The sequence below is a fragment of the Homarus americanus genome, unplaced genomic scaffold, assembly GCF_018991925.1.
Source record: "Homarus americanus isolate GMGI-L3 unplaced genomic scaffold, GMGI_Hamer_2.0 scaffold19117, whole genome shotgun sequence".
Classification (NCBI taxonomy): domain Eukaryota; kingdom Metazoa; phylum Arthropoda; class Malacostraca; order Decapoda; family Nephropidae; genus Homarus; species Homarus americanus.
This window is the reverse complement of record NW_024754704.1, coordinates 2728236-2746182: the sequence shown is the minus strand read 5'-3', so window position 1 is coordinate 2746182 and position 17947 is coordinate 2728236. Positions and strand designations below refer to the sequence as shown.

At 44.4% G+C, this 17947-nt stretch overlaps 1 protein-coding gene and 1 long non-coding RNA gene across 2 annotated transcripts; both read right to left on the bottom strand.

The window, feature by feature from the left end:
- Positions 1 to 5097: 5097 nt before the first annotated feature.
- LOC121855981 lies at positions 5098 to 6547 on the bottom strand. Its single transcript, XR_006086866.1, has 2 exons — positions 6308 to 6547; positions 5098 to 5940 (listed from the first exon to the last, which is right to left on the bottom strand). It is a non-coding gene; the product is annotated as an uncharacterized LOC121855981 (long non-coding RNA).
- Positions 6548 to 9638: 3091 nt separating this feature from the next.
- Positions 9639 to 12343, bottom strand: LOC121856024 (olfactory receptor 6J1-like). Its single transcript, XM_042351284.1, has 2 exons — positions 12258 to 12343; positions 9639 to 11466 (listed from the first exon to the last, which is right to left on the bottom strand). Exon 2 carries the CDS (start codon positions 11461 to 11463, stop codon positions 9880 to 9882), a length of 1584 nt encoding a protein of 527 aa, XP_042207218.1. The 5' UTR covers positions 11464 to 11466; positions 12258 to 12343; the 3' UTR covers positions 9639 to 9879.
- Between the last annotated feature and the right edge of the window lie 5604 nt (positions 12344 to 17947).

The following is a 17947-nucleotide window of genomic DNA, read 5'->3' as shown; positions in this document are numbered from 1 at the left end:
CAAACACAGCAGGTCACCACTAAGGATATAAACCAAACACAGCAAGTCACCACTAAGGATATAAACCAAACACAGCAGGTCACCACTAAGGATATAAACCAAACACAGCAGGTCACCACTAAGGATATAAACCAAACACAGCAGGTCACCACTAAGGATATAAACCAAACACAGCAGGTCACCACTAAGAATATAAACCAAACACAGCAAGTCACCACTAAGGATATAAACCAAACACAGCAGGTCACCACTAAGGATATAAACCAAGCAGCAGGTCACCACTAAGAATATAAACCAAACACAACAGGTCACCACTAAGGATATAAACCAAACACAGCAGGTCACCACTAAGGATATAAACCAAACACAGCAGGTCACCACTAAGGATATAAACCAAACACAGCAGGTCACCACTCAGGATATAAACCAAACACAGCAGGTCACCACTAAGGATATAAACCAAACACAGCAAGTCACCACTCAGGATATAAACCAAACACAGCAGGTCACCACTAAGGATATAAACCAAACACAGCAGGTCACCACTAAGGATATAAACCAAACACAGCAGGTCACCACTAAGAATATAAACACAGAAATAAAGAAATAATGGACTTAGCTATTATACGTGTCGTCGTGTGACCTCACCTCTCTCATACCGGCAAATGACTCATCCAGCACCGTGTTGTGTCTTATATAAATGATGGAACAACCTCTGACGTTATCATGGGATGCTATTAAACCTTGGACCTGTTTACGTGATGGTGTGACCTGTAGTGACGTGTTTGTGTTCAGTTAACGTAAGACAGACACACAGACAGACAGACACACAGACAGATAGACAGACAGCCAAACGACAGCAAGAGAGAAAGACTAGACTGATTGAAGTGCTGAACAACCCACAAACTCGGCTCCCAAGCTTTCCCCTGCTTGCTTTGGCTTCCACCCTGGTCCACTGTTTTCTGTATTCAGGTTACATCTTATTCCTCGCTCTTCATGGACAGACAAACATTTACACACACACATGCACACACACACACGCACATATATGTATACACGTATTTGCAGTCACACGTATATATACACACATGCATATACAGTCACACATATATATTGTACATGCATATAAACATACGCACACACGTACAAACACACGTACACACACACACACACGAACGAACGAACGAGGGTATTCTCATATTTCTATCGTCATGTCAAACACCTATCATACGCTCATACATTTATCCATGACACCAGTAAGGCGACAAGGTGAAAGGATACCCGCCCTCCATAACGCCACCTGCTTATCATTATCCTAGTCTCTGCTTTCATGTTCTCCTTAATTACGTCACCAAATCACTTTCACCAATGTATTATACTATAGTCCCAACCTAACCCAACCTAACCTAACCTAACCTAACCTAACCCAACCTAACCTAACCTAACCTAACCTAACCTAACCTAACCCAACCTAACCTAGTTTTTACACACTGGTAACTCATTCACTGTTTATCTTCAACGTTTGATCTTAATCTCTCTTCCACGTGTGATCTTAATCTTTCTTCCACGTGTGATCTTAATATCTCTTCCACGTGTGATCTTAATATCTCTTCCACGTGTGATCTTCATCTCTCTTCCACGTGTGATCTTAATCTTTCTTCCACGTGTGATCTTAATCTTTCTTCCACGTGTGATCTTAATATCTCTTCCACGTGTGATCTTAATATCTCTTCCACGTGTGATCTTCTATCTCTCTTCACGTGTGATCTTAATCTTTCTTCCACGTGTGATCTTAATATCTCTTCCACGTGTGATCTTCATATCTCTCTTCCACGTGTGATCTTAATCTTTCTTCCACGTGTGATCTTAATCTCTCTTCCACGTGTGATCTTAATCTTTCTTCCACGTGTGATCTTAATATCTCTTCCACGTGTGATCTTAATATCTCTTCCACGTGTGATCTTCATATCTCTCTTCCACGTGTGATCTTAATCTTTCTTCCACGTGTGATCTTAATATCTCTTCCACGTGTGATCTTCATATCTCTCTTCCACGTGTGATCTTAATCTTTCTTCCACGTGTGATCTTAATATCTCTTCCACGTGTGATCTTAATATCTCTTCCACGTGTGATCTTCATATCTCTCTTCCACGTGTGATCTTAATCTTTCTTCCACATGTGATCTTAATATCTCTTCCACGTGTGATCTTAATATTCCACTTGTGAATTTAATTTCTCTTACTTCATGCTTCACGAAGGTTATGGGTGCTGCCAAGGTCACCCAGAGGTCACGAGAGCTACTGGAATTATAATAACACTAGAGGTACTTCGAAACACATTATCCGACGCTCTTCTTCGTTGGTCTAAAGTTTATTATTTGGTAAACGGATCGGTTACTTGAGACTGTCCGTGTGGCTATTTTGTTATTTTCACTGGTAAGATGGCGTATAGCTAACTATTATTTAAGGGTAGAAATAACTGGGGAACTAAAGCAATACCCTTGGGAACTCCACTGTTAAGTTATTCCGTTTTCTCTCTTTTTGTTCTTTTGGGGGGACTCAAGAAGATGGTATCCGGGTGAAGTATAAGGGTCAACCATCTTCTTCCACAACTTTTAAGGATTGAATAAAATAATAAAAAAATTTCCTTTTACTTTATCTATGTTATGACTCGCATCAGTTACACACACGTGGAAGTTTTATACTCTGTGAAGTTTACTTGTATCATAAAACTTCAGTGTTAGTTGTGGTGTTGGGAAGTCATATCAATCACCACTGGTCTCCTCCTCTTCTCTCTCTCAGTGTCAGCCGTTGTTACTGATATAAACTGGTGATCCCTGGTGATTCTTTCTACCTAGGGAGGGTGCCAGGTGCCGAGGTATAAGGTGTCAGGGTGCCAGTGTGACAGGTGCCAAGGTATAAGGTTCAGGGTGCCAGTGTGACAGATGCCAAGGTATATGGTTCAGGGTGCCAGTGTGACAGATGCCAAGGTATAGGGTTCAGGGTGCCAGTGTGACAGATGCCAAGGTATATGGTTCAGGGTGCCAGTGTGACAGGTGCCAAGGTATAGGGTTCAGGGTGCCAGTGTGACAGGTGCCAAGGTATAGGGTTCAGGAATGCCAGTGTGACAGGTGCCAAGGTATAGGGGTTCAGGGTGCAGTGTGACAGATGCCAGGTATAGGGTTCAGGGTGCCAGTGTGACAGGTGCCAAGGTATATTGGGTGCCAGGGTTGACAGTGCCAAGGTATAGGGTTCAGGGTGCCAGTGTGACCCAAGGTATAGGGTTCAGGGTGCCAGTGTGACAGATGCCAAGGTATAGGTTCAGGTGCCAGTGTGCTGCCAGGTATAGGGTTCAGGGTGCCAGTGTGATAGGTGCCAGGTATAGGGGTTCAGGGTGCCAGTGTGAGTGTGCAAGGTATGCCAGGTATTATAGGGTTCAGGGTGCCAGTGTGACAGATGCCAAGGTATAGTTCAGGTGTGCCAGGTGTGCCCAGGGTGCCAGTGTGACAGGTGCCAGGTATAGGGTTCAGGGGTGCCAGTGTGGCAGGTGCCAAGGTATAGGTTCAGGGTGCCAGTGTGTGCCAAGGTATGGGTTCAGGGTGCCAGTGTGACAGGTGCCAGGTATGGGGTTCAGGGTGCCAGTGTGACAGATGCCAGGTATAGGGTTCAGGGTGCCAGTGTGACAGAAGGTATATGGTTCAGGGTGCAAGGTATAGGAGTTTTGACCAGGTGCCAGGTATATGGTGCCAACAGGTGTATAGTTCAGGGTGCCAGTGTGACAGATGCCAAGGTAAGGTTAGAGGTGCCAGTGTGACTGGGGTTCAGGGTGCCAGTGTGACAGGTGCCAGGTATACACAGGAGTGTTTGCCACAGATGCCAAGGTATAGGGTTCAGGGTGCCAGTTGACAGGTGCAGGCAGTGTTGACGGAGTGGGTTCAGGGTGCCAATTGGGGTTCAGGGGTGCCAATTGCCAGGGTGCCTTTGAAACAACACCTTTTTTAAATTAATTAATAGTTTGCAGTTCATTACATCAAGTGTTTTTCTTAGAGTGAATTTGGGGAGTTATTTCGCTCGAGCTATCATAAGACGCTTTAAGTTAAATGGCTTTATTTGGTCTTGTTTTTCCTTTTGTTTTGTTCTCTTTGTTTGGTCCTCTTGTTTTTCTTGTTTTTGTTTGGGGTCTCTTGTTCTCGCTTTGTTTGGTCTCTTGTTTTCGTTTTGTTTGGTCTCTTGTTCTCGCTTTGTTTGGTCTCTTGTTCTCGCTTTGTTTGGTCTCTTGTTCTCGCTTTGTTTGGTCTCTTGTTTTCGTTTTGTTTGGTCTCTTGTTCTCGCTTTGTTTGGTCTCTTGTTCTCGCTTTGTTTGGTCTCTTGTTCTCGCTTTGTTTGGTCTCTTGTTCTCGCTTTGTTTGGTCTCCTTACTGAACCTCTCCTTCAACAAGTTACTAATAATCTTATAAACAGAACAGTAAGGGATCCCACACACTACCCTGAGGAACACCGCTAGACCCACCAATAAGCCTTCTCTTAATAGCGAGGCTCATATGTTTCTAGAAAGGATTTAATTCACTCTTTCACACACACACACACCTCCCTCACCCTATCAGAAATCAGGATAACATGCAGCTACCTTCTCAAAACGTTGTTGTAACGTTGAAAAAATAAAAAATAAAATCTGACAGCATCGCCTTACAGTACGTCCTAAGATGATGTGGCGTTACTGTAGGCGTGAGCTTGGAATAGATGTAACCAAGAAATAACACTCTTAGATGTGCTTACTTAATCTGTTAATTTTATAGGTTTAGATGCCAAACATAATGACACATTGATGCCAGGGAAATCAGTGCTTAGTATCCTTTAAGATTCAATACCATTTGGGTAGGGGGGGGGGTGTCACATATGGATTTTGAGAATCTGGATCCAAAGACCAGACGACTGTGGTGTATTGGTCATAGCAAGAAAATAGATCGTTTTATTCTTTATATAATTATGGAGAAGTTGATCAGTACTTCCGGGTTTTGTCGTGAGTCTTGTGATATCAAACAACATTAGAGGAATCAATGTGACTTATGGCTTGAGTGCAGAAGTAAATAAACTGATATTTTTAATCAATGCAATTTTATATTAGATAATGGAATGATCGTACAATACATATAAGCAAATATACATATAAATAAGATAAATATCCTTATCAGCAAGCAGTGATCCCGTAGTAGACGTAGGAGTCCCAGTTAAAGAGGGTCTTCGTTTGCCAGAGCCTTAGAGCTGGTAGCAGAAAAATCTAAAGCATGAGGCAGATACAGTCCAAGAATCAGGCAGCTTATAAAGACCTAACAAGCTTACATCACCTGAGTTTACAAGACAGATACTCGTAGGACGTCGGAGGACTAGGATAGATTGGACTTTTTGAGCACCAGGATCTCTGCGAACATCAAGGGGCCCTGCAAAGTCCTGTGTACGAGTATGAGCTCCACAGGCATCTACGTTGAAGGGATAGTAGGAATCCTTGAGGTAGCTAAGCGGGGTCTCTGACAGCTAGGAATAGCGATAAGTAAAATTCCATGTAGCTAAACAAAAGAAACACGGGGAGCTAACTCCAGGTAGATGTAAGTCTAAGGCTACCACACAGATGAGGTACCACACAGCCGAGGTACCACACAGCCGAGGTACTCCACAGCAGAGGTACTCCACAGCCGAGGTACCAAACATCTACTGTAGTGTCAGTCAGGACGTCTATCGCCCGCCGTAGGTGGGTGGTGGCTGTGGAGGAGCATATTGTTGGGATGCAGCGGCGGCGGCGTCCTCCTGACGAGCGAATTCGATCTGGGCGATGGCATGGGCGGGGAGAGGATGGGGCGTGGGCAGCAGGTCAGACTGTACCTGGTAACCTGCAGCGTCGGCCACGAAGTTGAAGACTCCTGGGGTGCCGTCAGGGAAGGTGAATCTGTAGGGGGAGGCAGCTGGAGTAGTGGTTTTGACACATGAGGCTGCAGACGTTACGTGAACACAGGGTTTAACACCACAACATCAGTGGATAATTATATTTCATTCTTCGACAACCAAAGACACTCGCCAGGTGTAGGTAGAGGCAACACCTGTCTGTTATGGTCACCGCTTCGGAATACCTGTACCTCTACTTTACACTGGTGTCCGCAGTTTGTACAGAATATAAACAAAAGCTTTCTTAATCTATGGTCCCTGTGTGTTTAATGTAATGAGTCAAAACACAAGGAGACAGACAGACAGACAGAGAGTGAGTGAGTGACCTGTAAGTGTCATCCCCAGAAGGACTCCACAACACATATACTTACGCCCATTCTCCCTTGGTTCCCACGGCGCCAGTGTCTCCTGAGGGGGCGCCTTCCTCCTTCCGGGTGATGCCGTTTGCGCCCTCAAAATTGAATTTGTAGTTGCCGTACCCGTCAGGTCCCTCCTTCTCGTCAACCACAATCTCGATCACTTCCTTTTCACCGTAGGCATGTGGTGGTGGTGGTGGTGGTGGTGGTGGTGGTGGAGGGCCGTAAGTGGGTGGTGGTGGTGGTGGTGTGGAGGCCATAAGTGGGTGGTGGTGGTGGTGGTGGTGGTGGTGGTGGTGGTGGTCCGTAAGTAAGTGGGTGGTGGTGGTGGTCCGTAAGTGGGTGGTGGTGGTGGTGGTGGTGGTGGTGGTGGTGGAGGTGTGGTGGAGGGTAATAAGTGGGTGGTGGTGGGGGTGGTGGTGGTGAGGTGGTGGTGGTGGAGGGCCGTAAGTGGGTGGTGGTGGAGGGGGTGGGTGGTGGTGGTGGGTAAGTGTGGGTGGTGGTGGTGATGGTGGAGGAGCGTAAGTAGGTGGTGGTGGAGGTGGTGGGGGTGGTGGGGGTGGTGTACCGTATATCTGTCTAGATTTCTGTGGGAAGTACGGCGGGGAGAGACATACCGTCGCCACCACCACACACAACAACACCAGCTGAAAACCACAAAAAAAATGAATCCCAATCCTAACCTAACCTAACCTAACATAAAACGCTCCGACCTACCAATTCTTCTAAACACACACACACACACACACACACACACACACACACACACACACACACACACACACCTTTCCTTTACACCTTAACAGCTTAAAACATTAGTGTCTATAAGTAAAGTAGGCAGCGTTCAGGTACCTCATTAACAGGTAAAAATCAAAGGGGGTGTCTTATCTTCAGGTGATCCGAAAAGACGCTTAGACGCTATGTTAAGTTAGATGAAATTACTAGGACTAACCGTAACTATATTCAGCCTTTCACCTCCACAAAAACAAAAGAAACTCTAACACCGGGCAGGTATAATTCCATCAGTAAGTCAGTTAAGGAGGAAGAACAAAGAGACAGACAGATACTCACTGCTCTCATGGCTGTGTTGGGTACTGCAAGCGAGTGACGAGGACCCTGGCTTACCCCCTCTCTTATATCCCAGTGAGGGTCTGTACTGTCACTCCTTCCTTCTGAAATTAGTATTACCTAGGCGTTGTACTTACCCGTCCCTCACGTATACTACATAACACACACAGATGGTTGAGTGATTGTTATGATCTTAATATGTAGGTTGTAAAACAGACGCTAATTCTGGTTACTTTCTGTGTGTGTGTGTGTGTGTGTGTGTGTGTGTGTGTGTGTGAGTGTGTGTGTGTGTTTTATTAGATACACAGATACTTTAATTATGATTTAGAAGCTTCCATATGCCAATGTAACTATTATAAAAATAATAATAATAATAATAATAATAATAATAATAATAATAATAATAATAATAATAATAATAATAATAATAATAATAATAATAATAATAATAATAATAAAATAATAAAATAATAATAATAATAATAATAATAATAATAATAATAATAATAATAATAATAATAATAATAATAATAATAATAATAATAATAATAATAATAATAATAATAATAATAGGTAGTATAATAGTCTTGTCATCTCTTATTACAGAATCTATTTGTATTTTCATGTAACTGTTTGTCTGTACCTCCGTCCGTCCCCTTACTACACGTTTGCGTCCTCTTCACAGCTGCTGTATTGTTCCACCACCACATCAACACCCACAGCACCACATCAACACCCACAACACCACATCAACACCCACAGCACCACATCAACACCACATCAGCGTCGATACAGTTGTTATTAATCTGGGTCGCGATGACACCTCTTTCGCGAATACAAAGTGGATGATATTACCTCTCTCTCTCTCTCTCTCTCTCTCTCTCTCTCTCTCTCTCTCGTTTCGTTTTACTTGTTATTTTATTCCTTTCCTCTTTTTTCTTTGCATCATTTCCATCGACTTTTATTGCATGAAGTGGTGTGTGTGTGTGTGTGTGTGTGTGTGTGTGTGTGTGTGTGTGTGTGTGTGTGTGTAATAAGAAAACACAGTAGATCACAATAACTAAGGATTATCCAATCAAAGTCATTTCAGAAACTCTTAACATCTTAAAATTTCACAAACTACAACTAACAACCTCTGTCTCTCGTCTCGGATAACAACAGAGCCTTTCCGAGTTAACGAGACATGATGTAAAACAATGATATCGTATTGGCTGGGATCTGATTCAGTATTCTCTGCTATAGACCAAATTATGTGTTGCATAAACTAACACGTCTCACCTTGTTCTATTTGAGGCAAGGATGCATTGTTTGAGGTCAAAGTAAAAGTAAAAGTATAACGTGGGTGGTGCCTGTGTGAATAAATACTGCCATTAATGAACGTATAAATTATGGTATACGACGCACTATGTTTAAAAAGTACCACGGACATGATCACCGACCTATGATATTTTGTGGTCATTCATGTTTACTGGGAGACTTTGCTATAGGAAATTGGAACTTGAATTTTAGATTGTTATTTTGGGAGTGGAAATATTTACCCATTACTTCATAACTCAATTTACACTGGAGTTTTATTTTATTATGATCTTTAACCCTTGAAGGACTATATCAGTGAAATAGACTTATTACGCCCACACAGTCACTGCTTCACGCCCACACAGTCAATGCTTCACGCCCACACAGTCACTGCTTCACGCCCACACAGTCAATGCTTCACGCCCACACAGTCACTTCCACGCCCACACAGTCACTGCTTCACGCCCACACACAGTCACTCTTCACGCCCTGATCACTGCTTCACGCCAGTACTGATTCGCAGTCACTGCTTCACGCCCACAGTCACACAGTCGCCCACACAGTCACACGCTCACACGCCCACAGTCACTGCACGCCCTAGCTTCGCCCACACAGTCAATGCTTCACGCCCACACAGTCACTGCTTCACGCCCACACAGTCATTGCTTCACGCCCACACAGTCACTGCTTCACGCCCACACAGTCACTGCTTCACGCCCACAGTCACTGCTTCACGCCCACACAGTCACTGCTTCACGCCCACACAGTCAATGGGTGGCGTCATACAGGAAGATATGTTTACCTTTACTATCTTAACAAACTAATTACCTGTTTATTACAAGTAAACATACCGACGGAAATTTGGTCTCATCTCTTTATTTTGATCACAAATTGTTCACCAAAATATCGTTCATTAGCTAACTCAATTGTTCCTTTTCAGTAGAACAGTTTTTATCTCTTGTATAAATAAAACTTTTATGAATAATTTGTATGATCTTTATTTCAATGATATTTACACATTACTGACCTTATTTTGCTTTTTGGTGGATTCATTTAGAATTCATATAACACACACGTATGTACACACACACACCCTATAAGAGACTTAGAAATATATGAATATCACACGTGAACCAAATGTATATATACAAATTATTAGAATGTGAGGACAGCTAATGTTTGCAGCATCCTTGTGGGAAAAGCTCTGTGATTCGCTCTGAAATTTAGAAGCTGTGACCTCGTTCGTCTTTCTGGATGACTGCGTCCAGCTCGTACCAGAACGGACCCCACTGTAGGGAGGAGGTGGGTTCCAACATTGCCTGAAGCCTCACCTCTACGGCCGCCGGCACCCAGGGAAACCTCAACACGAGAGTGATGAAGTGGTGAATGAAGAAGGTGCTCCTCATGTTGTAGATGTACCAGTTCCAGGAGGAGCTGCCCACGAAGAGCCACCAGAATATGTAGTAGAGGAAGCGGACGTGAGTCTTGAGGCCAGGGATGATCAGGAAGAATCTTGGTACGACGGATATGAGATACATCACCAGGATCAGTGCCATGGTGCTCTTGATGCGACGGTCATCCATCTCTCGCTGTTTGGCTCGGGACGTCGGAGCACTCCTCGTCACCTCAGCCAACTCCTTTTGTGACTTTGCGTAGAAGATGATCAAAGCTTGGACAGAGGCTATGACCGTGAAGCAAAACAGTCCCATGATATAAACATTCATGATCCAGAACATCACGAGGCTGAGTCCGGTCTGGTCATCACTAGGGAGGATTAAGGTTAACATGGTAACAGAGTCAAAGAAGCTGTGCCTCGGAGACTCTTGGCCCAGAAAGACCGTAACTGGGAAGACTACTGCAGTAATCCACATGAAGAGCACGACACATGTGACCCTTGAGGGGGTGAGGAACCTCTTCTCTCTTGGGTACTTACACATCAAAAGTCTCTCAAAAGTGAGCCATCCAAGGCACTGGAAAGACATGATCTCGGTGACCGCAAAAATAATACCACAGAAATTGGAATAATCTCTTCTTACAAACAGCGGTTCGTACACGTTGCCAGGAAACCCGAGGACCTTATCTGAGTACTGTAGCTCAGAGAAGGTGAGGTCACCAGTCATGAGACTCAGGGAGTTGTGGCGGGCCAGGGTCATGACGAACATTCCTCTCAGGAGATCAGAGATGGCGAGTGACGTGCGGACGATCCACCAGGGGTCATCTCTGTCAGAACAAGTGATCATTGTTGCCAACACCAGGACGTTACCGATGAGGGTCGTCACTAACACCACCACACTAACCACCTGAAAGACGACCTGAAGCATTTTCTGTTCAGCTGTGAGGTAGTCCCAGGTGAGCACTATATCAGAGGGCGTCCCCATGTACAGTAGCACATCTTCTCCACTAGATGTTAACCAGAAGACGTCTTGCGTGAGTCGCTTTCTGATTTCCGGAATCTCCATCAGACACATGACAGCTTCGCCACCACACGTCGTCGTCAGTCTGATCCAGCCGACTTGTTCTGCCGTGAGTTGGACCACAGCACAGCACCGCGAACACTCATCTAGTGTATAAGGATGATATGGAGTTTGTAGTTTCTCATTGGTGTAAATCTGTTTAATCTGTTGCCAACATCCTTCTCTCTCTGTTGACAGCTGAGTAGGCAAGGGTGTCGAGGCGTTGAAGGTGGGTGGTTGAGTCTTGGTGAGCGTTGAGGAATAAGACTCCACGCTCCCGATACAGGTGAGGACGATGAGAAGAGAGAAAGCAACCACCACGCCTCTCACATACTGACCCACGCGACATGCCATCAGCTGCAAGAGAGAGACAATAACTTAATGTCAACCGTATTAGTGCAGGTCATTACAGGTCAACATAATATCAGGACCTCGGCGTCAGGGGAGGGGAGGGTGGGGCAGGTCACTAGGTCTGGGGTGGTGGTGGTGGGTGGTTGTGGTGGTACAGTGCCATTTTCACCATCACTCTATTATCAAAGTCATAATACAATTAATGTATAGCCGACTCTGAGAAAAGTTTGTTTTGTAATGTAGAATAAACACTTACAGAAGACATACACACAATAGGTAAATAATAAAACAACAATAATAACTGAACAAAATATATACGTATTATGGCGTTGACTTACGATACTAAGATTAAAAATACTTATGAGTAATTAATTGACTTTTTTTTATTTACTGATGTTACTTGTACCTCCCACGGCCACCCCACAGGCCAGTCGCTGCCCAAGAATTCCACCAATCTGTTTTCGTACCGTGACTCACCTTGATGTACCGCGACTCACCATAGTGTACCGTGACTCACCATAGTGTACCGCGACTCACCATAGTGTACCGCGACTCACCATAGTGTACCGTGACTCACCATAGTGTACCGCGACTCACCATAGTGTACCGTGACTCACCTTGATGTACCGCGACTCACCATAGTGTACCGTGACTCACCATAGTGTACCGCGACTCACCATAGTGTACCGCGACTCACCATAGTGTACCGTGACTCACCATAGTGTACCGCGACTCACCATAGTGTACCGCGACTCACCATAGTGTACCGCGACTCACCATAGTGTACCGTGACTCACCGTGGCGTGGGGGTTAGCAGGAGTGGGTGGGACGGGTAGAGAGGTAACGATGAGACCAGACGCCTAACAACAAGTGACTGCCAGCGAGACTCCCCGACACTACCCATCTATACACAACATGACAGGATGTTCTCACTACGTCATAAAAAACACACACACACGCGCCCTCTATATATATATTTTTTTTCTGTATATTTATAAATTCACAGATACTGGGGTGTTATGATGATGATGATGTGTAGTGATAATGGTTTAATACTCATAAGAATGTGTTTAGTTTGGTTTGGTTAGGTTAGGTTAGGTTCTTATAAAAGTTTTGACGAATTCGTTTCATTGACCGGAGTTATGAGGTTCCTTTTGGAGGATTTTTGACCTTGTGAATATTTATACCATGGTTTAGGTCTACCAGGGAGGGAGAGTAAAGTACCAAGGTGTGAGAAGTTCCAGGTTTAGTTCCGGGTTATCTGTAGAGGCGTATAGACAGCCCGGTGTTTGTTGAGTTGTTCATATTCTTTAAGGAATTTTTGTGGAATTTTTCTGACTTTCTATTGACATAATATTGTGTAACTAAGAGAACTTAACACAAAGTCTTCCAAACGACACTTGATAGACATTAGACAGACATTAGACAGGTATTAGACAGATATTATAACTTGAAAAATTATATATCCAAGTCCCTAAAGGATATAATTTTGCCGTGTAATATTAAAATAGTCACTCACTTGTTTTGGCTCCTTGGGAAATAACATTCATGGTCTACTTTCTCTCGTCTTCCGGAACGAATAGTATTTATTTATTTATTTTTATTTTTTAAATATATTATTGCCCAAAAACTCGTGTAATATGAAAGGTTGGAAATTCGCTATCTTGACCTGACCTGACCTTATTTTCTTTTTATCTCAGGTCAAGACAAATGAACTTACAAGACAAAATAAATGAAGATAATCTGATGGAAAATAAGGTCAAGGGTGAAATTTGCCATGTTTGTTAATCACTCATTAAAGGTCACATCATCTTGTCGGAGGGTCGGCGACTATGGCCCTCTACCCGAAAAATCATCAAGGGTCGGGTTAGGTTAGGTTAGGTTAGGTTAGGTTAGGTTAGGTCATCTTGGTCTTAATTTTGTGATGTCGTTGAAACACTTAATATAACAGAGGTTAGTTTGTCCTATGAGCATTTACAAAGTGAAATAAACGCAGTCAGAGGTTGTATGACGTAAGGACAGTATCGTTGTGGCTGCTGCACCATTTCCTTTGATAGTGGACAAGGCAGGATGCACCGTCAGGAGGGACTTTTCCCGAGGGGGGTTCAGGGAAGCTCGGGGGAGTCCCCTCTTGGTTAGTGTAGACTGTAGAGGATGTTGGTGATTACGAAGTTTTACGTTAACACACACACACACACACACACACCACATTCCTAATTACAGAGTTGAAATGGACTGCCGATAGCCCAGTTTATTGGGTTTCGCCTTAGAAACCTGTCTATCATGCATTGCCTTCGTCCGCCGGTGTAGTCGTTGGGCTCCCATGGTGGTCACCTCTTCCGCCTACACCACCGTTGGGGTCTTGTTGGAGCTCTGTAAGTATGTCTGCCTGATGCTGGGCTCCACAGCAGATTTTTCGTTCGGGGTGGGGCAGCGGGGGGTGGTTGGTAGGTGCCAGGATGTGTCCACATGCCAGTGGGCCTATGCGCCTCCCTTTGGGGCCCACTGCTACTCCGAGATCCCCTGCTGATCTAGCCTGGGCCCACGGGGCACCCAGTTACATTGTGTTGCCACGAGGAGGCACAGCAGGAGTCTTGATGGTGAGGAGGCTGTGTACTGGCAGGGGAAGACTTATGCAAGTTGCTTCCCTGTTCGCCACGAGGGTTAGCCAGCGTCGGTAGCTGAAAGCGAGAGGAAGCAAGCGGTGCTTTTTTTTTTACGGGAATTAGCCCACCTGGGCACGGGTCATCGAACCGCAACGTGGCCTGAGGGGGGGGGAGGATAAGAGTAAAAAAAATAAAAATAGAAAAGAAAAAGATAATGTTACTCTACACCACGAAGATGCCGGAAAACCAACTTTTTGAATTGGGCTCAGATTGTATGAGTATGGAAACACAGTTTGGCTGTGTGAGGAAAGAAGGGTGTATTATAACGGGTTATTCTAGTGTGACCAACATTCACAGAGAAACGGTGGTCACCGTGGGCAAGACGTGTGTTACGAGCCCACGACCTAGCCCTCGGTACACAGGATGCTAAATCCACCGAACATTGCCCGTTAAAGTACCTGTAAAAGAGAGAGAGTGAAGCAACATTGCGGCGAAGAGAAAGGGAAAGAAAATTATCAACTAAAGGAGGAGAGTTAATAAAGCGAAATGCCTTTGATTGCACCCTGTCTAACTGTTGGACAGAAGAAGAGCCACCCCAGATATGAGAGCAGTACTCCAAGTTAGGACGAATGAATCCCTTTTTACTTGAAGCAACTGATCAGGAGTGAAGTACCTGCTGCATCTGTACAGCATTCCCAGCTTTTGAGAGGCAGCTTTAGCAATGTTGAGCATGTGTGGCTTCCGTGACATGTTAGAGGAAATGGTGAGGCCTAGCATGTCTATTTTAGAATTTGACAGAATGATAGCGTCCTGAAATGTAATTAATGGGAGATCATTTAATTTGGAAAGTGTAATTGGTAAATACTGAGTTTTATTACGATTGAATTTAACCAAGTTTCTACCTCCCCATGCTGCACAGATCCGCGTTGATAGATGTAATGATATCAGCTGTGGAAACAGATCTAGTTTGAGAATTAGGGGGAAAGGGGAAAATAAGAAGAAGAGTGACGAGTAGAATAATCAGGGTAAGAGTGGATAGAATTAGTCGAAGTGTGAAGTAAATCATTGATAAATGAAGGAAGAGAGTAGATGAAGGAATAGAAACCTATGGGACACCACTATTGGTAGAGAAAGAGCGAGAGATCGATCCCTTGACAGCAACTGCCATGGACCGGTTCTCAAGAAAGCTAGAAATTAGAGAACAAAGTGGAGGAGAGAAACGATAAGTGGGAAGTTTAGAAAGCCAAGACTTGTGCCATTCCCTGTCAAATGCTTTGGGAATGTCGAGGGCCACGACGAAAGTTTCCCCATAATCCCTAAGAGAGGATGACCAAAGATGGGTGCAATAGGAGAGCAGATCACCAGTAGATCTCGCCTGGCTAAAGCCATACTGGTGATCCGACAAAAGAAAATAGCGTTTAAGGTGACGGAGAAAATAAGAGTTCAAGAGAGTTTCAAAAATCTTAGAGAGGGATGAAGTTTGGGCAATGGGGCGATAGTTAGAGAGATTGGAATGGTCACCCTTCTTCGGGATGGGCTGAGCCAAGGCATGCTTCCAAGAAGAAGGAAAAGTTTGGGTTTTGAGGCAAAGACGAAAGAGGCGAACAAGCACAGGGGCCAGAACTTCAGCACACTCCCTCAGAACACGAGGGGGTAGTCCGTCCGGTCCATGCGCCTTACTCACATCCAACCTGGATAACACACCGGCAACCCTGCGAGTGGAGATTATAGGAAAGTGCCTGGGTTCAGTAGGAGGTGCAGGGGTAGGAGGGGCAGAGTGGGAATCGTCTACGGTGGAGTTAGAGGAGAATAAGGTGCCAAAGAGATTGGCTTTATCAGGGGGAGAGTTGGCTATAGAGTTATCAGGTCGGGAGAGAGAAGGAAAAGAGGGAGTGCAGAGGTTAGTACAGATGTTTTTGGTTAATGACCAGAAGGATTTATTGGAAGAAAAGTTAGTCAGGTTAGCGGTCTTTCTATTTATGAAATTCCACTTGGCCTTACAACGATTCCTAGAAGGAATGAAAGAGGAGTGGGTAATAGGAGGAGATAGTTTTATAGCTTGATATGCCCTATCTCTCTCCCTACATGCAAGAGAACAGGAGCGATCAAACCATGATTGTAAAGTGAAAGTTTTGGTAGAAGATGGGATAAATACATTCATACCACCCTGTATAACCCCAGCAATGATGTCAGCACATACCGAGGCGTCCCGAGTGAAAAAGCAACATTCATCCCAAGGAAAGTCGGTGAAGAATTCTCGCAAGAATTGCCAGTTTGCCCTACGATAGTGCCATAGTTGGCGTTTAGAGGGGGGTGGGGGAGGTGGTCGTGCCCAGTTTGATTTAATAGAAATAAGCTTGTGATCAGAAGACCCTAAGGGGGCAGAAATTGAGTATGAAGAGTGTGAGGGGTAAGAGGTAAAACAAAGATCAAGAATCATAGTAAGTTGATCGTGTCGCTCAGGACGCGCCTAGGGTGTTTGATATTTGTTTCAGATCATTAAGTAAGGAAAAAGAGTGTTCCTCAGCTCCACCTGGGTCCTCCCTTGCAGAGCCAAGCCACTCTCTGTGATGTACATTGAAATCCCCTAGGTAGAGGATCTCGGTGTTAGGGTGTGTGGATAGCAACGACTCATGGCAAGAAGTAAGATAGTCAAAGAGTTCCAAATAGTTGGTAGAGTTGGGAGAACAGTATAGGAAACAAAGAAAAATAGTCATAGTTGGTAGAGATATTTTGAGCCAGATGACATCATAAAGGGAAGATTCAAGATCCGTGAGTCGAGCTATAGGTGTACGTGTGTTGCAGTAGGCTCATACACCTCCCTTAGAACGGAAGGAGGTATAAAGGTTGTAGTTGGAGACTTGAAAAGGTTTGGGTGAAGCTGCTTTGGTCAGTTGAAGTTCAGATAGCAGTAAGAGGTCGGGGGAAGAGGTTGATAGGTGGTGCTCCACAGAAGAAAAATTGGATCTCAGGCCGCGAATGTTGGAAAAATGAAGTGTGAAAAAAGCCGATCCTCCAGCAACCGCGGTGGCGTCAGTTGAGGCCCCAGTAGCTTGATGATGATCAGATCGGCCCTGGGGTCCACAACCTTCCCGACCAGTGGGACCCATCCGAGGAGGCCCCGTTCAATATTATTGTCAACTGACATCATAGGAGAATAAAAGAATAGAAGGAATAGAATAGATCAAGAGTGAGTACTGTTATTAAATGTTGTGTTGTCAATAGTAAGAGAGACAATTGAGACCGTGCAATTGTGTGTAAATGAGGCAGAAAGTCAGATCATCAACCTGGGACTTGGTCACATATGGCAGCAGGGTTCACCATTAGACAATACATTATGCTTCCAATATCTTCCCAGGCGGTAGTACCTCCCTGTTTGGTAGCTGCCTACTACTTACTAACATAATGCTGCCAACTAGACGCATTACACCACCCTATACACATACACACACACACACATAGCAACCACAAAGAAACAGGGGCTTTAAAGTGACCGGGCTCCAGGTGTTAACAAGGCAGGTATACATATCTCATCCCACGTGCAGGTATAGTTAGGTACAAGTGGACGCACCTGCAGACTGCAACAGGTGTAGAATATGAATGAACTTGAGGTGGGTAGACGTTCAGTAATAACTTCACTTTCTCCATCACCAAGATTCTATAGCAAGGTCGTGTGTGTGTGTGTGTGTGTGTGTGTGTGTGTGTGTGTGTGTGTGTGTGTGTGTGTGTGTGTGTGTGTGTGTGTGCTCAAAACTTTTACTTCAGCTATGAGATAATGCCTATCAATTTATTAGAGCATTTTATTCAGAAGCACTGTGTTGTACCCTCGTTATAAGTAATTTGTTCCTGTGTAAGATAAGAAAACACAGTAATTCATGGAA